Raw genomic sequence first — 24,869 nt, 5'->3', positions numbered from 1 at the left:
AATTGCAGCTAAAATGTAGAAATAAAATTGACTTTTGAATACTGAACTTTTATACCAGAATATCTTGTTAAATTCATTTATTGATTCTAATAATTTTTATAGATTTGTTTAGATCTTCTAGGAGGACAATCATGACATACAGGAATAATGAGTTTCATTATTTTCTTTTCAAACCTCATACCTTTTATTTCCTTTTCCTGCATTCTTTTTTTCTTTTTTTATTGTTCAAAATATTACAGATATCCCCTTTCCTCCTCATTAACCCCTTCCACCCCACCTCTACCCTCTCCCCATTCCCTGAGGCGGCTCTGAGAACAACTTTTTAATGCCTAGAAACAACTGTGTGCTGCTAAGAACTTCTGCAATAGCATTGGTCCGGTTGAAGATGGAGAGGTCCTCTCTCCCTCTGATACTTAATTGATGAACATCTAAATACCACAGAGCAGTCTTTTACCTAATGCATCCCCATTTATGGAATCAATTGTAAATACTACCTAAGAGCTCCTTTGGTATAGTAGTGAAATTGCTTTTTAATTTTCTAGGGAGACTCAGAGAGAGTGATGATAATCACTGGACCAAACATGGGTGGAAAGAGCTCCTACATAAAACAAGTTGCACTGATTACAATCATGGCTCAGATGGGCTCCTATGTTCCTGCAGAGGAAGCGACCATTGGAATTGTGGATGGCATTTTCACGAGGTAAAAGCCTTCTGTTTGAATATATTCCTGAAATAAATCAAGCCCATATTATCACATGCAGTTTCTTACTATGTACATATTTTGATGGACAGGTAGGTTCTTAAGATAGTTAGAACTTAAGAGTATAAAGAAATCGTTACATCATGAATATTAATACTAGGAGGGACTTAGGATCATTTTGTCCAGTAGTTTTTCAGTTATTTTTAGTTACTGAATGCTTGCTTTAAAAATCTTATGTCAAAGGTTAGTATTTAAACAAAAATAAAAGCAGCCCGGCCAGGTGTGGCTCAGCAGTTGAGTGTCGACCCAGGATCCAGGCGATCAGGGTTCGATTCCCGGTCAGGGCACATGCCCGGGTTGCTGGCTCGGTCCCCAGTCGGGGGCGTGCAGGAGGCAGCCGATCAATGACTCTCTCATCATTGATGTTTCTCTCTCTCTCCCTCTCCTTTCCTCTCTGAAATCAATAAAGATATATTTATTAAAAAAAAAAAAAAAAAAAAGACCTGTTCTGCCTGGATCAGGGGTGGGAAGCCTGGAGACCTGGCCCAGTCCGGAAACTAGTGTATTCTCCCTGTTTGGTAGGTGGGAACTGAGAACAGACTGAAAAAGGCACTGGCCCAAGATAATTCCTCATCTTTTTTTACTAATAATATTGCATACAACTGACTAGGTCTCAGCCCTCAGTATATAAACCTAAATTTCATGCCTTTTACTAGGAATATCACTGAAATACTCTGGTCTCTTTCACGAGAATTCATAGTTTAACCTATTTATATAGGTTTATCAATTTAGATATTATCAGTATTTTTTGCTTTTGAGATTTTTAAAATTTAAGTGTAGTTGGTGTACAGCACTACATAGTTATACTAACTTTGGGTGTACAAGGTAGTGATTTGGCATCTTTGTCCTTTACAGCATGGCCACCCACTAACTCGAGTGATGTCGCTTCAAACTTACCACAATATGATTATTTAAAAAAATGTTTTCAATTACAGTTGATATTCAATACTGTATTAGCTTTAGGTGTACAGATAGTGGTTAGACATTAGATTTATTAGTTCTTAAAATATTATTTATATTTCTTACATTACATTTTTAGAAAAAAAGTGAATATAGTCCATAGTGTATAGTCAAGCTGTGTATATAGAGTATCTTATTTACTATCCAGCTTCATATTTATTTAATATTTGACTCTGGATTCACATCAGAATATATCACATTAATGTTGATGTACTTGAGTAGACATTAAAGTACATTAAAGCTTGGTGTTTAATCTGAGAATGAACAGAGCAGCCTAAATTCTATTTTATGCCATATGAACCAAACATGTTATTTTGATCTTCACATATTTGTAAATTAATTCAACATGAGAAATTTAAAGACCCTTTCTTTAGTTTTTAAATCATAATGAACCTTCCATTTTGTAAGAAAAATACACTAGGTATTTTATTTTTATTTTTTTAATATGTTTTTATTGATTTTTAGAGAGAGATGAAGGGAGAGGGATAGAGATAGAAACATCGATCGATAAGAAAGAAACAGAATCAATGGACTGCCTCCTGTGTGCCCCCTACTGGGGATCAAGCCCAAAACCCGGGCATGTGCCCTGACTGGGAATTGAACTGGTGACCTCTTGGTTCCTGGGTTGGTGCTCAACCACTGAGCCACACCGGCTGGGCTAGGTATTTTACTTTGGTTATATTATTAGGGAGAGTGACAGAAATGTGATAAAGAGAATAAATTTAAGAAGAAAAAAGCATCTTGGGTAAGGTAAGGGTCTGAAAGAGAATCTTCTTAGGGAGGAGAACACCAGTCAGGGAGATTTTTAGATGCAAGTAATAGAAAAGAAAGTGAAGGTAAACTTTTCTTACAAAACAAGAAGGCTTGAGGTGGGCGGCTGCTTCTGCTGTTTCAGTGACTGCAGTTTCCTTGGCCTGCTGCTCACTGAAATTTGTGGGGTGTTTTCTGTTAAAATATCACCTATTGTTCAAGATCTCACTCAGATGCCTCCTTCTTCGTGAAGCCTTCCTCGAGTCCCATAGGAAGTATTAACACCTCTCACCTCTCTATTTCCGTCTTACATGTGTTTTTCCTCTTTTAAAGCTCTTACCACCTTTAGTTTTGTAGATATTTGTGTACGTTACCTCTGCTATGGTGTTACCTGCTCCCAGAAGATGAGTCTCCTGTTTAGTACATTTCTCTCCCCTCTCTTAGCCTAGGGCTTTGCTCTGTGCATACATAGCAGACGCTCAAGGACAGGGCTGTTGAATGAATTGACCCTTGTGTCAAGATCAGGCAAGGAGACAGTAATCCCACGGACCGTGGAGAGTCCTTGAAGACCTGTGGGTGGGAAGGTAATGTGACCAGGCGTACAGTTTAGGTTTCAGGAAGATTAGTCTGGCAGCACTGTGAAAGCCTCTGTGCAGGGATGATGTCATGGAGTCGCTCTTGGGGAGATCCTGAGCGTCTTAATTAGACTGACGGAAATGGAAGTGGGTGGAGAACAGAGGAGAGATGTTGCAGGGTTAGAATAGACAGGCCTGCCCCCCTGGTTTGGCTCAGTGGTTCCAGCATCGGCCCGTGGACCGGAGGGTCCCAGGTTCGATCCTGGCCAGGGGCACCTACCTCAGTTGCTGGGGCACGTGCGGGAGGCAGCCCATCGACGTGTCTCTCACACCTGTGTCTCTCCCCCTTTCCACTCTCTCTGAAAAGCAATGGAGAAGATATCCTCAGGTGAGGATTAAACGAACAATAAAAGGAGTAGACAGGCCTTAGCAGTGCAGCAGAAGAGGAAGCTGGGTGAAGACTGAGGCCTGAGCTTGGTGGCCACGGCAAGGGAAGGGCGGCGCTTTGGGGACACTGCAGTGCGGGAGGGGATCTGCTGCCCGGGGCATCCGAGCCTGTGGCGCGGCGAGGCGGCCGCCACATCCCACGTCCCAGTGGAAACCGCAGTGGCATCAGCCGCCTCAGCACTGGCGGTGCCGCTCCTCCCGCCCGGATCAGCAGTACAGCTTATGGAGCATGAGGCGACACGCTCACCTCCTCCCCAGCTCAGCAACTTGTAATGACTCTGTGTCACATTTTACAAATTTACAGGTGACAGAAATCTTCCCTCTCTCGATGATGTTATACTAAGCATTACTATTATGTAGCTTGACTTTATTTCTTAACATGCAGGGGCATTTCTCCCTTAGCTCATGCGGATTAGCCCTTTGACAGCTGCGGGATCTGCTGTGCGGAGGTGCCTCCACCTCTTGAACCACAGAGCTCCACCTGGGATGCGCTGCTTGAGCAGAGCCCTGTTCCCTGTCCACTGGGATGCGCTGCTTGAGCAGAGCCCTGTTCCCTGTCCACTGGGATGCGCTGCTTGAGCAGAGCCCTGTTCCCTGTCCACTGGGATGCGCTGCTTGAGCAGAGCCCTGTTCCCTGTCCACTGGGATGCGCTGCTTGAGCAGAGCCCTGTTCCCTGTCCACCTGGGATGCGCTGCTTGAGCCAGAGCCCTGTTCCCTGTCCACTCCCTCGCCTCAGCCCCTCTTCCTGTTACCATGGGAAAGGAGTCTGTGTGGAACATGTATCCCAAGGATGTTTACTAGGATGTTTTCCATTTATTTATTATGAAATATTTCAGACATAATCTCCCGTGTAGCTACCACCCTACTAAAGAGATAAAGTATTGGCCCGGCCAACGTGGCTCAGCGGCTGAGCATCGACCTGTGATCCAGGAGATCACAGTTGGATTCCCGGTCAGGGCACAGGCCCCGGTTGTGGGCCGGATCCCCAGCAGGAGGCAGCCGGTCAGTGACTCTCATCATTGATGTTTCTCTGTTTCCGTCTCCCTTCCTCTCTCTGAAATCAGTAAAGCTGTATTTAAAAAAAAGAAGATAAAGTATTGCCAGTACACGGGACCCTCCAGCCTCCCTAACCCTCGTCCGCTCCGCTCCGCCCTGTCCCGAGTAACTGCCCTTCTTGGCTCTGGTTTTCATCCCATGAATTCCTCTGTAACTTTACTATGTAGGTATTTTTTTTGAAACAATACATAGAATTGTTTGGTATGCTTTTCAGTTTTATATGTACCATATCACACTATGCAAGTGACTTTTCCCCCAGCAATGTTATATTTAGGAAATTCGTCTATATGAATACACAAAATTCTAGTCCACCTGTTTTTTCTCTAATGATGATATTCCACTGTATGCATATACCAAAGTTCATTTATTTTCATTGATTTATATTTAATATGATGCAGATGTATTGCAAGTGCAAACAGTCTTGGTACTTGTCTTATACACCTCCTAGTGCACAGTAATGAGTTTCCTGAGCCTAGGCTTTGTCCAGGCGCAGGGCTGTGGGGTGAGGAATGGACGTCTTCCTTATTCGGAGAGGCTGGGCCAGCTCAGAATCCTACCAGCAGAGTGCAAAAGTGGGACCTGATGCTTTAAAATTAAATTTGAGTGAGAAATACCCATTGGATGATGTTTCTTTATTTTCTCCAAAGCTTTTCATAAGGATATTTTATTTTTATTACTTAATATCTTTTACATGCAGAGCCATCACATAACTCACTTTTTGTTCATGCTAAGAGATTGTTTTCTCTGCACTCACATGCTGTGCCTGTTTACAGAGATGTAAAACAGCTGGTTGGCTTCCCTGAGGAACCTCCAGGACTCCTGGCATCACCAGTGGCTGCTTCCTCTTTAATTCCTTTTTGTCTTGACTGCCAAGAAGGCAAGAGCTAAACTTCAAGGCTCAGGTGTAGAAGCAGATTTGTGTTGATTCCCCCTCTCTTCTTACCTGGGAATATGTCTCCAGCATGGTTCCTGTAACAGCTGCGTCAGAAGCAGGGGTGCTCGTTAGAAATGCTTCTTCCTGAGGCCTGGCACAGACCCGTTAAACTGGAATCTCCAGCGTGAGACCCCACAATTTGCACTTGAAAAGCTCATGCGAAATTCGCTGTCTTAAATTTCAGAATCTACTGTATGGTTTGTAATCCTGGTTTCACATGCATTGTGATTCTTCCAGACTTAGGAGCTGTTGTTCAATTTCAATTCTTGACATTTTACAGAAGGAAAAACAGAATCAAACATATTGAGATTTGCTTGCGAGTTCAATTTTAAGGATGCCTCATGTTCCCCTCTATTGATCTTACTGATTGTTCTGATTAATCTTACCCTTCCTTTGATGGCCTTGGTTACTTGTGGTTTTCACAGATCTAGTTAAGGCTGGTAAAGAGCATTTGCTCTGTTGATTATTTCCTTTGACATCCTCCGGCTTCCTCGCAGAGTGGACTAGTGGATGTGTTAAAAGAATGATTTGCCCGGTCGGTACATTGTGGGTTCCCTTGATAGGAAAGCACTTGTGTCCTTCATAGATGGTCTGCATGTGCTTTGTAGGCGGTTCCAGTGAACAGGGTATCTTATGAGCCGATACAAGTTTGGCATTTTCCTGGATTGCTGTGTTGATTCTCAATGTTTCAGTTGAAATTGAAAGATTGCTACAGTGGTTTTTGCTTGGCTGTATTTGCAGTTCAGTGTTAGAGCTTTTGTAAATTGACTTTGCATACTATAGTGTGATCTGATTGCAGCTGTTACTGGAAACAATTTTACTAGAGAAGGAAGCTTTTTCTTGTCTATTATAATAATTACATTAGTGCTAATAAAGTATTTTTGAGATTGGTGAAAGAAAGCTAGTTATTTAACCTGGTAATTACTTTGTTTTAATATAATGATAAAATAGGACTATAAAGTATTTTTAAATGTATCATTTGTGATTTTAAAAAATAACATTTGTTTTTCTAATTATCCTGTAATGCTTGTTCATTGTGCAAAACTTAAAACTATAGAAAAGCTCGAAAAGGAAAAATATTAAATCACCTATAATTTTACCACATGAAAATCATTGTTCTTTAGATATATGGCCTTCCAGTCTCTTACAAAATGCACACATATACTGATAAATCATTTGTGGTTTCATTCCATTTCTGGGTTAATGGTTATATTTCATTAAATGCAATACAGATCAACTTCACATTTTCATACCCTTTAAATACCATGCAATATCTACACATCTTTTATTTTTAATTTTTTTTTATTGACTTTATCTTTATTGTTGAGACCATTACAGATGTCTCCCTTTAACCCCACTGATCCCCTCGACCCCACATCCATCCCACCCCCACACCCTCCCCACACCAATGTCCACATCCCCATTACAGATGTCCCCATTTTTCCCCATTGATCCCCTCCACCGTACACCCCTCTCCCCAGGCCTTCACCACACTATTGTCTGTGTCCATGGGTTATGCACATATGCATATAGCTTCTTAGATTAATCTCTCCCCAGCCACCCACCCACCACTGTCTTCCAACTGAGATCCCTCAGTCTGTTCCCTGCTTCTATGTCTCTGGATCTATTTTGATCATCAGTTTATTTTGTTCATTAGATTTCACGTATGCATGAGATCATGTGACTGGCTTATTTCATTTAGCATAATGCTCTCCAGGCCCCACCACGCTGTCTCAGAGGGTAAGGGATGCTTCGTTTTTATAGCTGCATAGTATTCCATGGCGTAAATGCCCAAGAAGATGCTTGATATGATTTCAATCTTCTTGAACTTGTAGAGACTTGTTTTGTGTCCTAACATACGGTCTATCTTTGAGAGTGACCCATGTGCACTTGAGGAGAAAACGTATTCTGCAGCTTTGGGGGAAATGTTCTGTAAATCTCAATTAAATCCATCTGATCTAGTGTGTCATTTAGAGTCACTGTTTCCTTGTTGATTTTTTTGTCTGGAAGACCTATCCAGTAAAGTCATTGGGGTGTTAAACTCCCCTAATATGACTGTATTGCTGTCGATCCCTCCCTTAAAGTCCTCCAGAAGTTTGTTTGTTTGTTTGTTTGTTTGTTTCCCAACTGTGAGTCTTTTGTTCTGAGTTGTCTTTGTAAACAGCATATATTTAGGTCTTGTTTTCTTTTTTTTTCTTTTTTTAATATATCTTTATTGCTTTAAGAGAGAGAAACGATGAGGGGGGGGGAGAGAGAGAGAGAGAGAGAGAGAGAGAGAGAAACATCAATGATGAGAGAGTCGTCATTGATCGGCTGCCTCCTGCATGCCCCCAACTGGGGACCGAGCCGGCAACCAGGGCATAAGCCCTGACCGGGAATCAAAACCTCGATCTCCTGGATCCTAGGCCAATGCTCAACTGCTGAGGCACGCCCAGCCGGGCAGGTCTTGTTTTCTTATCCATTCAGCTACCCTGTGTGTTTTGATTGGGATATTTAATCCACTTATATTTAAGGTTATTATTGATGGGTACTTATCTATTCCCATTTTATTTCTTTATGCCTATGTTTCTCCCTATATATTTCAAGTTCTTGTTACAGCAGTCCCTGTAACATTTCCTGTAGTCCTGTTTTTTTGGTGATAAACTCCTTTAGCCTGTTTTTGTCTGGGAAGATCTTTATTTCACCATCTATTCTGAATGATAGCCTTGCTGGATAGAGTAGTCTTGGTTTCAGATCCTTGTTTTGCATTACCTTGAATACATCATGCCATTTCCTTCTGGTCTGTAGAGTTTCTGATGAGAAATCAGCTGACAGCCTTATGGGAGCTCCTTTGTAGGTAACAGCTTGCTTTTCTCTTGCTGCCTTTAAGATTTTCTCTTAGTCTTGAATTTTCAGCATTTTAACTATGATGTCTCTGGGTGTGGGCCTCTTTGGATTCTTCTTGCCTGGGACTCTCTGTGCCTCCTGAACTTGTGTGACTTTCTCCTTGACCAGATTAGGGAAGTTTTCTGCCATTATTTCTTCAAACAGATTCTCTATCCCTTGCTTACTTTCAACCTCCTCTTGCACTCCTATGATGCAAATATTGTTACATTTCATGTTGTCCCACAGCTCCCTTAGACTGTCCTGTTTTTTAATTGCTTTTTCCTTTTGGATCTCTGATTTTTTCTACCCTGTCTTCCAGTTCACTGATCTGCTCCTCAGCTGCCTCTAATCTGCTGTTTATTCCTTCCAGTGTATTCTTTATTTCTACTATGTCATTCTTTTATTTTTTTTAAATATATCTTTATTTAGATTGCAGAGAGAGGAAAGGAGAGGGAGGGAGAGAGAGAGAGAAACATCAATGATGAGAGAGTCATCATTGATCAGTTGCCTCCTGCACGCCCCCAACTGGGGATCGACCCCACAACCGAGGCATGTGCCCTGGCTGGGAATTGAACCCTGACCTCCTGGTTCATAGGTCAATGCTCAACCATTGGGCCACACCTGGCCAGGCTGTTATGTCATTCTTAATTTCCTTCATAGTTTCCATATCTTTTCCATGTTGTTGAGAATCCTTACAATCAGTATTCTGAACTATATATTTGATAGATTGCTTATCTTCATTTCATTTGGCTCTTCTTCTGGAGACTTCTTTTGTTCTTTCACTTGGGGTTTGTTTTTTGTCTCCCTATTTGGGCTGCCTGTTTGGATTTGTTTCTGTGTGTTAGGTAGATCTGCTAGGACTCCCAGTCTTTTGGATGGTCTCTGGTGCAGGCCAGTGTCCGATGCTGTCTGTGACTGACCTTGAGTACCCTGTTTAAAGCTTTCCACACTCCACAGCTTGTAGTTCCCTCTGCTGGGTCTGGGTGTGTTTGAACAGGACCAAGATGCACACCAAAGTCTGCTTTTCCAAGCCCTGGGTCCCGAAGCAGATCAGGCAAAGACTCAAATCACCCAGAGGCTGTTATTCAGTCTCTTAATGAGCCTCAGGCTCTAGAAATTCCACAGGGTGGGGTGAGAGGTTTTCATTGGATGGGGCTATTGCTCTCCCCCCCCAGGTAAAAGCCACTTGGAAGGTAAATGTCTGCCTCTGCAGTATGGGGGAATGACTTGGCACAGGAATCCAGAGGGGTGCCCTCTGAGCTCGATCTCCAGAGTCCCCAACCCTGGATTCTCCTCACAGAGCTGCAGTCCACTCTGCCCTCCCTCTGCTGGAGCCCAAGGTGAGTGGCTGCACATGAAACTTTGTGCATTGGCTCTTTAAGTGGGTACCTGCAGTTCCAGGCATCTCTCCCTGGCCGACAGAAACCGAGCTGCTTTTCACAGCCAGATGTTATGTGGGCACCTGTCTCAGTTCTTGTCTCTTGACTGGGGAGCCCAGCCTGGGGTTTAGGCCCCAGAGTCTTCAGTAGGAGCCCCCCACAGCTGAGATCTCCCTCCGGACCTTCAGCTGCTGCCTGTGGGAGCCCAGCCAGCCCTCTTTGCGCCTCCACATTTCCTACCCATCTCTATGCGGTCCCCACGTTTCCTCCTTGGTTATGAGGGTGCTTCCCAGCTCGTCTTCAATTGCAGTTGATGATTCAGGGTGGTTTTTCTATATTTTAGTTGTCATTCCAGTTTGGTCCCAGGAGAGAGTCAGTGTATCTTCCACTGAGTCCGCCGCCATCATGGAATCCTTCACGCGATTCTACACATTTTTTAATAATTGTTAATAATTGTTATTCTTTTGCCGCCTTTTCTCTTTCTTCGACTTTAAATTTTGGTTTTTTCTTCCATACTTAACGCCATCTTTCTCAAAAGTTAGAGTACTTTGTTATGCAGGAGATTATTTTCCTTTTGTAAAATTTACTTAATATACAAAAAAAAAACACACACAAGAAATGTAGGTTCCCATACCACACAGAATTTCTGCATAGGTGTTTAGCGAAGTAAAGTGAATAGAACATCTTCAATCTCAAAAAGAAGAGAAAACAAGCCGGCAAGAACCCTCCCGAAAACATCTAGAGGGCACCGAGGGCATAATTCCACTCATAGGAGGAGCCTAGAACACATCATTCATAGACCCAGAAAGTAGATTTTTTTCATTTAAAAAATCATTATCAGGTTAACGGCTACAGAAACACTTCCAAAACTGTAGTAAAATGCAGCAGCCAGGGGCTGAAGGCAGGGAGGAGGGGTAGTTATTTTTAATGGGTGCAGAATTACTGTTTTGCGATGGTGAAAAAGTTCTGCTGGTGGATAGTGGTGATGACCATACAGCGTTGAGTGTGCTCCATATTACTGAGTTACACGCCTAAAATTGGTCAGTTTTATTTACTTATATAAAAAAACCCACAATTATTTTAAAAGCCCTTAAAGTATGTTAAAACTGATGCAATATAAATAATCATTGCCTGTGTTTAACAATTTTTATATTTAAGCTCCAATTACTTAACCTTCAGTATGAAAACCTCCCCCCACCCCCACCATAATTACAGTATTTCTCCCTCATGTTAGCATTTTACTTACAGAAGGCTCAGAGATTGTGATTTGAAGAGACAGAAGCCCACCCCATTTGCTATAATTTAGCAACATTTAGAATGTTATCTGAAAATACCAAGATCTCATAAAAACAAACTTTTTTTTAATATATCTTTATTGATTTCAGAGAGAGGAAGGGAGAGGGAGAGAGAGAGAAACATCAATGATGAGAGAGCCTCCTGCTCGCCCCCGACTGAGGATGGAGCCGACAACCTGGGCCTGTGCCCTGACCAGGAATCGAACCGCGATCTCCTGGGTCCTAGGTCGATGTTCAACCCCTGAGCCACGCCAGCTGGGCATAAAAACAAACTCTTGTTCAAATTTTCATGAAAATGTTCTTGATTTTAGAAACTAACTCAAAAAAGTAATAATTTATTTCCTCCACTGATGCTTTATTAAGCTTTGTTGATTTATAAAAGGGTTATAGGCAAGGCAGGAATAGGGGATAGAACGATTAGTCAGCCACCACAGGATAACAAAGGCTCTAAGAAGTTTACAGCAAAGAAACCTGTACGCCCTTTTACCCGTTTCTTGACATCGCCGAGAACTGTGTTCCAGGAAGTTAACTTGAGGAACCTGTATCAGGTGTCTGAGGTTACTAAACCTCCATAATTCTAGTTTTAGTAAGAAAGTGTCATTTTAAATAAGTTATGTCAACATGGTGCTTTTAATTTGAAATATCAGTTAAGAAAAGACTGGAAAAAGTCTTTAATTGTACAATATCCTCATACTTGCGGATTTTAAACACGGCGACACAGAAAAGCACTGTTTTCTCCTGTGAGTACCAAAACTTTGGTCTGAAACGGTCAGGAAAAGGCAGTCAGAAGTTTCCCTTCTTTTCAAGAGCTCTGTCCAGCACTCAGATTCTTCTATCCGGGATGTTTCTGTAAGGTGCAGTTTGATGTTAGGCACTCTTTATGTCCAATACGTTGCCTTTTGTTTAATGTAATTTCAGCTGTTATTGGCTCAAAGTGTATAGACTCCTAACGATCTTTTATATTTATTGTTTGAAAAATAATGCCTAGTTTCCTATTTGTAGGATGGGTGCTGCAGATAATATATATAAAGGACGGAGTACTTTTATGGAAGAACTGACTGACATGGCAGAAATAATGAGAAAAGCCACGTCACAATCCTTGGTTATTGTGGATGAACTGGGAAGAGGGACGAGCACCCATGATGGGATTGCCATTGCTTATGCTACACTTGAGCATTTTATTAGAGATGTAAGTATCTTGCATATTTTTTGTACATGAATGGTACATACTATACAAATTGTTTTCCTGACTTCAGTTTCTAAATATTCAAAATCATCTTTAATTTTTACAATTGACGCTATCCCTGCAATTGATTTATTCAAGTGCAATACGTTGAGCTCCGATACATGGGCCCTAATTAATTATTTGTAATTATTTGATGTGCCTCCCTGGCAATATTTCCACCAACAACTGTATCTTATTGTTGGTGGCAAGCTCCGTGTCAAGAGCAGGGACCATCCACCTGCAACCCGATCCTTGAGGAAAGAACAGAAAGGAGGCGCTTTTCAGCCTGTGGATTACATTTTGCAGCAGTATCCTGAGCGGCCTGCGTCAGGCCTTTGATCTCGGCTGGGCCCTTGTTCCAGTACCTCCCTCCCACACTGCGCATCTGTCCTCAGAGTGCTTTCCAAGCAGCTCAGTGTGAAATTTTGATGGTGTCAAACTTTCAATCCCAGGCGTCTCCATCAGACTCGGCTTTTATTTATTCTCTCTGTGTGTGTTCATTTTGGTCTCTCTCCCTCTCTGCCCTGAGCCTTGGCTCCCCTTCGGTTTATCTTTTTCTGTTTTGTTCCCCATTCTTTCACTCATGTCTCTGTGTCTTCCCCTCATTTCCATTTCTTCCCCTCTTCTATAAATAGGCAATCAAAGCATATTTTTAATTTTTTTCCTTTTTGTTGAGATTATTACAGATGTCTCCCTTCTCCCCCCCCCTTTGCCCCACTCACCACATTGTTGTCTTTTTACTCAAGATTTCTTAGCAAAAAAAATAATGCAAAAATAATATCTCTTTTTCTTTAAACTTTGGTGGCCCTCAGTTTTTTTATTTAAACAATTAGATTAGTTAATGATGACATGTTTTCTACTGTGAAATAAATACCTTTATTTTTCTTTAAGAAGAAATACTTTATTTGCGAAAAGATACAGCTCAGAAAGTTTTCTGTAATTATCATAGAAGGCACACGTGACAGGGTTAGTGAAGTCCTAGCACTGCCTCCAGCACACACTGTAAACATCCTTCAGAGCCTTCAGGAAAGTGTGGCAGGACAGAGTCTGCCACCTTGAGTTTGATTTTACTGTTTCTGCTCTGCAACACTGCATGTTTTACTGCGACTGAGTACAAGTTACTCCAGAGCGTAGTGGCTTAAAACAGCAGTCATCGTTTATTGCCTCTCATGACGTCTGGAGGTGAGGCACTAGGGCCCAGCCTGGCCGGGTGGTGTTGGCTCACGGTGTCTCCTGGGGTTGCAGTCAGGCAGTCGGTCAGCCAGGGCTGGAGCCACCCGAGGGCCTGTTGGGGTGGGGTGTCCTTCCGGCGTGGCCCACTGACACGGGGTGAGCCGGTGCTGGCGCTTGGCCAGGACCCTCCGTTGCTTTCCCGGTGGGCCGTCCGCGGGGCCGCCTCGGTGTCCGTTCAGAAGGCAGTCCGAGAGACCACGGTGGAAGCAGCAGTGCTTTCTGTGGCCGGGCCTCGGGCGCCACGCACTCCCGCTGCCGCCTGCAGCCCACGGCCGTCCCGACGGTGGGAAGTGGGAAGGGACCCCGAAAGGCTGGACAGTGGGAGGGGAGATACGGGAGCCGTGCTGGAGGCTGGCTATCAAAATCAGTTTGGTAATATTTCAGAGATTCTTTTAGGAACCTTCAGGAACAAATTCTGACAATTGAATTTGTCACATCTCTAGCAGTTTGGGGATATTTTAAATGCTAATGAAGAAAGTGTTATTTTCAGATAAAATTTACCTTAGAGGTAAGTCATTGAAGAGGATTCTTCTGGAACAAGTCTCCAACCTTTTTATGGATGAAAATACTTCTTTTCATGGTGACCTTTTATTGCTGAGATGGGGAAGAGAGGTCCGAGAGGAGTCATGGGGGAGGCTGTGTGTCGCTGCTGCTGCAGGTTAGCACAGCCCTGAGGGAGCAGGGCTGGAGCAAACCCGTCAGTCCGTCCGTCCCTCAGCTCAGGGAGGGGCGCGCGGAGAGACCCTTCAGGGAGGATTTTAGGAGGAGCTTGTCAAAGAAACCCTGCTTAATAGCTTTATTTGTGACTATTTTGAGAGAGAAGGCCCATGCCCTGACCTCCAGTCGGGTGCAGGAATGGCAGAGGAACCAGAACCGGAGCCTTCAGTTTAGGTTCCCTCTCCTGGTAATTTCAGACCAGGATTCGGCATTCACTTCCCTCAAGGTAGGGATTTCTAGAATGCGTAATAATGTAGGCTTTAAAATAATGCTTGTTAAAGAATCCATTGAATCCATATTGATACCAACAAAATAAAAATAAATTTTAAAATGGTAGGGGTAGGGTGGAGATACGGGAAAGAAAGCACTGTTTATAGAATGCCAGTTAATAATTATGTACAGAATGGGGGGGTTTTTTAAAAATGTTTAGTAACTACCGTAATAACTGATTCTGGCAGATAATAGGTGGTAAAACCTTTGAATGAAAGGTGGTTGGAGTTTCAAAGTAATGAACTAATGATCTTAATTACAAAGGAGGAAGGTATCAGTACGTGAAGGAATCTGGGCACCCACTTAAACCAAATAATCAAGCTTGGCACGCCCAGTGATGGGTCCAGTTGATGTGTGCTGCCAGGTGTGACGACCTGGAGAGGGCATGTCACCCACACAGATACGTGACGACCTTGGCAGTGAGGTTTAATCCGAATCTCATCAGGAGGAAACAGTCAGTCAAACCACAATTGAGGGACATTGTGCAGAACAGCTCTCTTAGATACTTCAGACATGTCAGTGTCATAAAAGACCAAAAAAAGGGCTGGGGAACTCTTCCCGAGTAGTGGGAATTAAAGACGTGCCTGAGCGCACTGCATGACCCCTGGTTAAAAAAAGAAAAGGACACTTATAAAGAACATTAGAGGAACCGTTTAGGGAAATATATCGGCTGTATGTTAGCTAGAATAGTAATATACCAGTGTTAAGTTTCTTGAGTATAATAAATTTTATCCTGATTAGGGGAATGTATTTGTTCTTAGGAAGTAAGAATCAAGTATTTAGGGATGAAGTGTCACGGTGTCTGCCATTAATTTTCAGATGGACGGGGGGGGGGGGGGAGTGTGTATGTGTGTGGAGTGGGGAGGGAGGGAGGGAGGGAGGGAGACACGGCAAAGGATTGATGTTACCTGGATAAGAGGATGCGGGTGTTCATTTTACCTCTACTGCAACTTTAATGAAAATTAAACATTTTTCAAATCAAAATTGGAGAAAAGTTTTAATTAAATAAAATTTAAAAATAAAATAACATTTATCATATGTCTTGTTACTTTAGGTGCGATCCTTAACCCTGTTTGTCACCCATTATCCGCCAGTGTGTGAATTAGAGAAACGTTACTCCCAGCAGGCGGGGAACCACCACATGGGCTTCTTGGTCGGGGAGGGTGAGCGCGGACCCGAGCCAGGTATGGACCGTCCCGCGGTAGGTGCAGCCAGGATGGGGTTGGCTTTCGTGTTTGATAACTTAAAGTTTATAAGAACATGAACTTACTGTTCATTAATAATAAAAGCTGTGACTGTTGATCGTAAATGACATTTGTCCAAATGTTGTCTACGCTTTGGGCCAGATGGAACTCGCCCGTCCTTGCCGTCTCTGAGTCTCCCTTTATTCCTGACTCGCTTTTTCACAAGAAGAGGGTGGGGTGGGGACAGCAGGTTTTCCTCTGAGACTCATCTCAGGAGAGATGCCCTGATAGTCAGGGCTCGAGTATAATTAGCCGTCTTTTGAAATGCCCAATATTTTCCCAAAACATTATTTAGCATTAATTACTCACTAAGAGCCATACTCCGTGTGGACATAAGGACACTGAATCTGACAGGTGAGTGGCTGCCGTGCTGGCCACCTGGGTGGGGCTGGCCGAGCCCGGGGTCCGTGTCCTCGCTGCCGGTTCTCTCTCCACTCGGCTGGACCGCTGCGTGGCATCTACAGTGTTGCCCCAGCCTTTCCGATTACTCATTTAGCGTCACAGGAATGAGATGTTTCATTAAGAAGAACACCATTAGCCAACAGAAACAAATCCAAGTGCGGTGTGTAATGTAGTAAACCTTAGCGCGAGTGCCTTCCTGTGGTGGCAGTTTTTTAAAGCCACCAGTATGTCGGCCCGTGATGGTTTGCACAGTCGATGTGCTGCAGTGGAAAGTCCATTATCCAGGACACTTCAGAGTCCAAGTTTTGTTTTGGAAGAGCAACAAGTATGGACCTGAAAAAGAAATCGGGCCACGAACCCAAATAAAACAATGCACTGGGCCCAAGATAAAGTAATGTGAGGCAGCCCTGGCCTTTCACCACCATGCAGGCTTGAAAAACACATTATAAGTTCCCTCGTGGAAGCAGTTTCATGTCTATTAATCTGCATCCAAAGTGACAGGAGGAGCTTCTAGGCTAAAACCCAGTGGGATAAGCAAAACAGGTCCAGTAGGGAAGGGTCGGTGATAAGTATTTGATGTGAACTGACTAACCCGGAGCCTTACATCTTGTGTTTGGCATTTCATTTTACTGATTTGGAATTTTGTTTGTGAACATAATTTTAAAAATTAAGTGATGCTTCAAGGCTCGAGCTACCAGGCGGCAGTCCCTGCGCCTGAGCCTTCCCCGCACGCGCCCTCCCATCTCCGTCAGAGCTCCTGCTTTCAGCCCTCCCCTTAGCTTCTGTTTGCTTCCTCCCGGCTCATCGGCTCGGCTGAGTGCTGACCGACTTTCCATTCTGTCAGACGAGCCTCTGGCTTTCCCCTCACCCTCGCCCCAGTGCAGTTGCATTTTTTTATTTTGTTCATGTTCCTTATTTTCAGTTATTGCCAGTAGGTATTTCTTTCTCATGAACCAGGTGTGAAGGCAAAGTGCACTTTCTTTCACAACATTTTCTGTTTTCTTAAAGGTAATAATTGCCTTGTTTTTATTTTTTCATTTCATTGTTTTATTTGAGCCTGTGGTTGAATCTCCCATATCCTCCAGTAGCTTTGTAAAACCCCTCTAGACATTTCTCTCCATGACTGAGTCTGCTGGTTCCACCTTTCCCCACTGGGGTCATTCCTCCCGGAGCCCCCTGTTCTCCTGCCCGTCTGACCTGATTACCCCCTCGGCCGCCCAGCTGTTGCCCTGAGACCTGCCATCCCGCCATCCTAGGAATTCTCTTACCCTCTCTACTGCGCATTTGATTGCAAGTAACAGAGCACTGGACTCACGCTGGCTCCAGCAGTACAGCTGTGTGCAGCCTCCCTTCACAGAAGCCTCCAAGGAAGAGTGGCCTCAGCTCCTCTTCGCAAATCTCCAGGCTCCGACTCCTGTTCTGCTGGCTTCGCCGTCGGGCCAGTGGCAAGACGGCGGCAGCCCTTTCGGGAATTGCATCCAGACTTGACGGTGTCCAAAGGCAGAGAAGGGTCAGCATCCCCTGCGACTCTGTCTTAGGAGCAAAGGACCTTTTCTCAGATGCTCACTAGCAGCTCGTCACTGTCCCATCTCCTTTTCAGAATTGAATCACATGCTCATTCTTAAATGCGAGAAGGGCAGGGTGGCTTTGATCTGCCTAGATTGTAGTCAGGGTCAACTGAGAGCTGGATATGAGAACACTTCCCTGAGTTAAATGCTCAGGGAGCTAATTCCTTTGCCTGAGTGAGTCAACGTGTCTCCATTATATCTTATACTTGATTTATAATTTAGCAAGGGCTAGAATTTTAGGTTGAAAATCATTTTCACTCAGATATTTGAAGCATTGCTCCATTGCCTGCTCACTTCCAGTGTTATTCCATCTGTTACCTCTAACCTAAGTCATCTGTCTAAATTAGGGGCCATTATAGCTCATCAGTAAAATGCTCCAAGTCCCCTTTTGAGTGTCTTCCAGGACGCTGTGTTTATCCATTTACCATGACCTGGTGGATAAAGCAGTGGACCTGAGAGAAACCTGTGTTTTAGGCTGTTCCAGTCTCTAAAATCTGGGGCAAGTCTCCCACCTCTACATTTTAATGGGTCTGTCCTCAAAGTGGCTTCAGAGCCTATATGATCAGGATGCGTCCCTTTAATAACTGCCTGTAGGAGTTTGGCTGTAAAACGATCCCACTGCTTCCCTGTAACAAGCAGAACGTGGGTCACAACTTCCCGACTCCCTCCCGCTGTGTCAGGCGGGCTTTTCAGGGCACCCATGTGAGAGTGTCACAGCTGAGAAGTGCCGTTCTTACCACGGCTTTCCGTTGTGGGCCGTGGAGAAGTGGGCTGTGCTCTCCGCCTCACGTTCCCGCTGCACCGGTGCACACGCCCCCGCCCGTCACGGGGCAAAGGACGGGCGGAGCCCGCTTAGGTAGAACGTGCCCCGGGTGGTGCTGGAAGAGCGGTCACTCACTCACTTTGATGGTGTGAAAACTACCATAACCAGTACTGAGGTATGTTAGTAAGTTATTCAGAACAATGTAACATTTTATATACTTAGCTGCTTGATAGCGATATGAAATGTAAAAAGCACTTTATAGCTGTATATACTATATATTATATATAAAGCAAAAAACATGTCGGCAAGGCAAGGTTTAAGTAAGGCGTTTTGTGTCTGTCCATCTGTCCGTTTATAATCGACAGATAGATGAATGAATCTTTATCAGAAAGACCAGCATGAGGCTAGGTCATAGAGGTGAGTCCAGGGCGCGGGAGATCAGTTAGCACTAACCCAGTGGAAGTGATAAAGAGAATGTTTGTCGGCAAGAGGAGAAGAGCTGCTTTCTTCACAGCCGACGGCTGCTCACGTCCCTCCTGGTCCGTGAGCACGCAGGTGAGACGTGGGGTCGCAGGCACTGGCTTCCCCGCCTCCGTTCCTTGTCTGTTCCCGCCCACTTCCTCACCTGTTCTTTGTGTTCCTTAAGTTTTACTTGGAGGCAGAAGGTATTTTTGGTGCTTTGTAACGTGAGTTTTAGTCTGTATCTTTGCACCTCCCACTGCCAGCACCCACCATTAGAAAGGTATTATTTTCCTAAAGGAAAATTCCATTATCCGGTTTTTCTGTTGTGTTCACTCTTTTGATGTTTTAATTTTTAGCTGATGAAAGACTAATGCAGACACATTTATCACATGTGTATGAGGGGATCAGAAATCATTGTAAAGTGGTTCCTGGTGGACATTTTTGCAACACAGTATAATTATATTGAATTTTATAATAAAAGTTGCATAATCCTGAGTTGCTTTAGGTTTATCAAAGGTTAAACTGTATGCAGTATTGTGTTTGTATTATTGTATTTCATTACATACCAATTCTTTAAAAGTTTTTCATCCATATGCATGTACGTGTGTAGAAGCCTGGGTTCCCCAGGAAGCTGAACCTGAGATTTACGTACCAGAGGTTGCTGAATGGTGCAGGCACGGTCCCCGCCTGAGGGCAGGATGGGCTGAGAGGCAGCCAGAAGGCTTCAGCAGCCCTGCAGAGAGCTCAGGCTGGGCTGGTCCTTCAGAGTTCCCGCAACTTGGGGTGAGGGACTCAGGCCTTAAACCCGTTATCAGTTATCCATTAGAGCCTAACAAATTACCCCAAACAGAGCAGCTTAAAATAGCAAACATATATTATCTCCTAATGCCTGTGGGTCAGGAATCCAGGGACAGCTGAGCTGATACCTCTGCCTGAAAACCTCTCACGGGCTACCAGCAGGTGTTGACGGGGGGCAGCCCCTTCAGGGTGTGACTGGTGAAGTCCGCCTCCCGGCCTGCAGCGGCTGCTGGCCGGCCGCCGGGCCCTCACGGGCTGCGGGCCAGAGGCAGGTCCTTCCCATGTGGGCCTCTGCACACAGCAGCCCACGGCAGGGCCACTGGCTTCCCTCGGAGCCAGCCAGCAAGAGCCCCCGAGACAGGCCACGATCTTTTGTGTCTAATCTCAGATGTGACATCCCATCGTTTCTGCCGTATTTTACTCATGGAAGCAGGCCACTGGGTCGGGCCTGCACTCAAGGAGAGGGGGTGACGCGTGAACACCAGGAGGCAGGGATCTCAGAGGCTGCCCACGACCCGCCCAGCTACCAGTCACTGGATGCAGGCTGCCCCGGACGATGGGTCGTGACCGTGGGGAAGCAGCTCCCCTCAGCTGAGGCAATTCCTAAGGAGGCAGGAGCTGGGGGCCTGGCCAACAGCTTTTCTAACAGTTGGGGCAATAAAGCCATCCTTCCCAAGTGGGACCTGGGTGCTACTGATCAGCACCCACCTCGACATGTACTTGGTTACTAGGATACTTAATAAACCAGAATTTCTCTGTCTTACTTAAACTGCAACATGTAATGTCTCCTTATGTTTTTGTTGCTGTTTTGTTTCTGGCACATTTAGAAACAAACCAGTTTGTTTAGTTACTTAACTGTTTGGACAGTTCTTTCACCATAGTAACACTTTTAAACATCTGTTTTTAAAGGAGAAATTACAGTGCAGCACGTATCAGATCTCTGTTTGATACAGACGTTCACTTCAAGTTTTTCAGTGAGCAGCATAAAACTAAGTATTTCTTAGCTTGCAATGAATCATTTTTATTTATTTTTTTTAAATATATCTTTATTGATTTCAGTGAGAGGAAAGGAGAGGGAGAGAGAGAGAGATAGAAACCTCAATGATGAGAGAGTCATTGATCGAGCCTGCAACCCGGGCATGTGCCCTGACCGGGAATCGAACCCTGATCGCCTGGATCCCAGGTCGATGCTCAACCGCTGAGCCACGCCCGGACGGGCATTTTTTAAAAAAACCATTTTAAGCTAAAAGATCCTGAATGCAAAAGCATTTTCAAAACAGTTTTTATTCTTTTTCTGGAAATGTAAACTTGATCAAAGGAGCTACCCGGCGATAAGGAGCGAGGGTTTCGTTTTCAGATTAGAAACTTTAATAAAGTTACAAGAACTTAGATACTGTCTTCAGTCCTCTAATTTCTTCCAACTTTCAGGTCGGTTTTCATCTGTTTTGGTTTTACTTTATTTTGCAGGTGAGGAAGCCCCTGGTTCTGTCACTTTTCTTTATCAGATCACCAGAGGAATGGCAGCGAGGAGTTACGGACTGAATGTGGCTAAGCTGGCAGACGTTCCTGGAGAAATTTTAAAGCAAGCAGCCAGCAAGTCAGAAGAGCTGGAAGGATTAGTAAATATGAAGAGGTCAGAATGATTGTGTTGCTTTTTTTATTTATAACGAAACCTTCCAAGTTTTCCAAGGAAGAGGCTTGTCCTTGGTCCTGTACGTGAGCATCTCTACCTTTAAGTACCTTTTCAGACACAAACATTTAATCACAGTGAAATGGAAACAGCTCTCCTGAAGCGCGTGAAATTCAGCCTGCTCCTCTAGCCAGATTGTCATCTAGGAAGCTGCTAAATTGTTTTTTCTGTCATTTTTTCTAAAGAATTGTTAACTCCTTAATGTGTGCCAACACATTAGTTGCTTAAAACATTCATTTGTACAGAAAAATTACTAAAAAAGACACACCTCAATATATAAAACCTTTGGGGTACCTCTTTCCCCCCCACACATTACATTCAGATATGCAGTGGTTGCTCAGAGATTAGGACGTCTGTCAGGACAGAATGGAAATAGTATTATGTATCTAGGCAATCCTGGACAGTATCTACATGTCACTTTGTGGGTTTGTTTTTGACAAATTTTTCATTCTAAACCCAGCTTCTCTCTGTCCCTAGAATACGTATGTGAATGCACTCCACCCTTTACCCTGGATGCCCAGCCTGGACATAGTCAGTATATAAGCTGTTCTTAAGATGTACCCAAGATATACTTTGGAAGACATTCCTAGGAAAATATCACATAAATAAATAATAAATTACAGTATTTTGTTCCCCAAATATAAGATTATATTATCAAACCACATAAGCTCTCATCTACCTCCTGCCCCACTCCTGCTCGGCCTGGAGATTCTGAGTTGCCTGGGGGTAGGTTGCTGGGCGGGTCGTGGGCAGCCTCTGAGATCCCTGCCTCCTGGTGTTCACGCGTCACCCCCTCTCCTTGAGTGCAGGCCCGACCCAGTGGCCTGCGTCCATGAGCAAAATACGGCAGAAACGATGGGATGTCACATCTGAGATTAGACACAAAAGATCGTGGCCTGTCGGGGGCTCCTGCTGGCTCTAAGGGAAGCCAGTGGCCCTGCCGTGGGCTGCTGTGTGCAGAGGCCCACATGGGAAGGACCTGCCTCTGGCCCGCAGCCCGTGAGGGCCCGGCGGCCGGCCAGCAGCCGCTGCAGGCCGGGAGGCGCCAACCTGAGGCCCCCAACAGGAAATCGTGACCACATTTTTTTATTTTTTTTTTAAATATATCTTTATTGATTTCAGAGAGAGGAAAGGAGAGGGAGAGACAGAGACAGAAACATCAAAGAGGAGAGTCACTGATCGGCGAGCCCGCAACCCGGGCCTGTGCCCTGACCGGGAATCGAACCCCGATCGCCAGGATCCTAGGGCGACGCTCGACCGCCGAGCCCCGCGGCCGGGCCGTGACCACACTGAGTGTTGATACACAGTTCAGTTACCGGAACAGCCGCCGACTGTGCTGACGCGAAGCTGTGCAGCGCGGCTCTGCCTCCCCTGCGGCTCCGCCCGGGCTCCGCGCCTCGCGGTGCGGCTGGGCTGCAGGCGACGAGCGGCTTTCTCTCCTGGGTCATCTGCAGCGCCAGATTAGGAGGGGTGGTGTAATCAACAACAGCCTATTTCTAATTATAAATATGTGTAATTATTCTATTTGTAACTATTGTTACAAAATATTTAATACAAAATTTTTCCAAAGAGAAAAGGAATTATCTGTGCGTTTGAAAATAAACTTAGCCCTAAGCGAAATAAGCCAGTCAGAAAGACAAGTACCACATGATCTCACTTATATGTGGAATATGATAAAATAAACTGATGAACAAAACAGATCGAGAGACACAGAAGCATGGAAGAGACTGAGGGATCGCAGAGGGAAGGTGGGGTGGGAGTGGGGAGAGATTAACCGAAGAACTTGTGTGTCTATAAGCATCACCCACGGACACAGACCTTGCTATGGGGAGGGCCTGGAGGGGGTACAGGGTGGAGGGGATCAATGGGGGTAAAAAAAGGACATCTGTAATACTTTCAACAATACAGATAAATTTTTTTAAAAAAGAAAATAAGCTTAGCCCTAGTTCTTTGCAAAGTCCAAAGACAACTTTAATTCCTCTTTGGTTGTCTTAACTATGATTTTCCTTTTTCCCTGAAGAAACTAGAATAAAACTTTACTACAAAACATGCACTGCTGGGTGTCAATAGAATATATTTTATACTTGTTGCTACTATATAGCCTGTAAATCAAGAGTGATAAAATTCACAGGTGACTTACAAATAAATATTTTAACCCTTCCAACTACTGTGTGGCATTCTGAAATCTAGAAAGTTACCTTGACAAACAGAGAATTGTAGGAAAAGGTTGTGTTGGGATAAAATCTGCTGACTTATCAGGACATGATATTTATTATTTTACCTTTTCACTAAAAGTGCTTATCTCATCAGCTCCGTTGGCCAGATCCTGTGCGTTGATGGGGTTGGTTACAGTGCTAATACCTGCTGAATGGAGCTGCGGCGTCTGCAGCAGCCTGGACCGGCCTCAGCTCCTGTTCCCGCTGCTGTGTGTCCATGAGCCCATTTAGTCCGCGGCAGCCGGGGGAGAGGGGCTGCTGTAGGCCCACGTGGCGGGTGGGAGCTCCCCGAGAAACCGGGTCGCCCGGGAAGCTAGTGGCCGGCAGCGACTGGAACGGAGAGACCGCTTCGGACCCAGACACACAGCGGGGTCGCTCTCTGCAGAAAAAAGCAGGGCTGTGTTATGTTGGCACTTTACCCGTTAGTTAGCTTTATTTTATTAAATCAGTTTTACTTTTTATCCTGTGAGCACACTCAGCCTCTGGCTGAGTTAGAAGAGGGAGGAACGGAGGCGGCCCTGAGAACCCCCGACGCCACACCAGCCCCTCCCGCCCGCAGCCCGGGTGGGGTCTGATGTCCCGGCCGCAGAGCTTCCGGTGAGATGTGCTTTTCCCCAGCATTTCATTTATAAAGTAAATAGTGTTTTATTTTCTCTCCAGGAAAAGGCTAAAGTGTTTTACAAAATTCTGGACAATAAAGGATGCCAAAGACCTGCGGACGTGGGCAGATGAGTTTGAAGTGGAAGGCATGGCAGACTCCTGATTAAAGTGAAGACTACGTTTCAAATGAAAACTAGAGAATTGACACCAACTGTGCAGAGCAGCCCCCCTCTGAGCGTGAAGCAGGACGTGGGACGTTCCTGTGGGAAACGGCATCAGTGTCGAAGGTCTCCCTCGGTCCTGGCGCCCTGGTTTGAAGTGTAAACGCTTGTGAATATTAAGACTTGTGTTCTGTAATTAGAAAACCTCAGGGACAGTAAGCTTCACATAAAATCAGAACCTGGAGGAAGCCTAACGTGGTAGAATATAGTGCATGAGTGTGTAAGGAGTGACCTAAAAACTTAATTTATATTTTTGTTTGTTTCAGTTTAGATAACTTGCGACTGGGTGAAATGTCTGGTAAGACTCTCCCTTTTCACTTGAACTAAAGTAATTTTATAATCCACCCCTTTATTCACTCTGGGCTTGAGTATTTTTGATAAGAAATGGACTTACCAAGCGTTTAGAAATGACCACAGGTGGAATAAAGTCATACGAAA

The 24,869-nt window shown here is 44.5% G+C and overlaps 1 protein-coding gene across 1 annotated transcript in view; it reads left to right on the top strand.

Moving 5' to 3' along the window:
* Window positions 1-24,868, top strand: part of LOC148091381 (DNA mismatch repair protein Msh3-like) — a 153,059-nt gene extending 128,191 nt beyond the window's left edge. Inside the window, exons 20-24 of the mRNA XM_087825587.1 lie at window positions 543-700; window positions 12,025-12,211; window positions 15,522-15,651; window positions 21,172-21,337; window positions 24,271-24,868. Coding sequence (XP_087681713.1) covers window positions 543-700; window positions 12,025-12,211; window positions 15,522-15,651; window positions 21,172-21,337; window positions 24,271-24,373 — 744 coding nt within the window. The 3' untranslated portion in view covers window positions 24,374-24,868. The remainder of the gene's footprint in view (window positions 1-542; window positions 701-12,024; window positions 12,212-15,521; window positions 15,652-21,171; window positions 21,338-24,270) is intronic.
* The last annotated feature ends 1 nt before the right edge of the window (window position 24,869 follows it).

The sequence above is a fragment of the Miniopterus natalensis genome, chromosome 16, assembly GCF_054644295.1.
Source record: "Miniopterus natalensis isolate mMinNat1 chromosome 16, mMinNat1.hap1, whole genome shotgun sequence".
NCBI classification, from domain to species: Eukaryota; Metazoa; Chordata; class Mammalia; order Chiroptera; family Miniopteridae; genus Miniopterus; species Miniopterus natalensis.
Note: the sequence above shows the minus strand (reverse complement) of the source record. Positions and strands in the feature narration are given on the sequence as shown.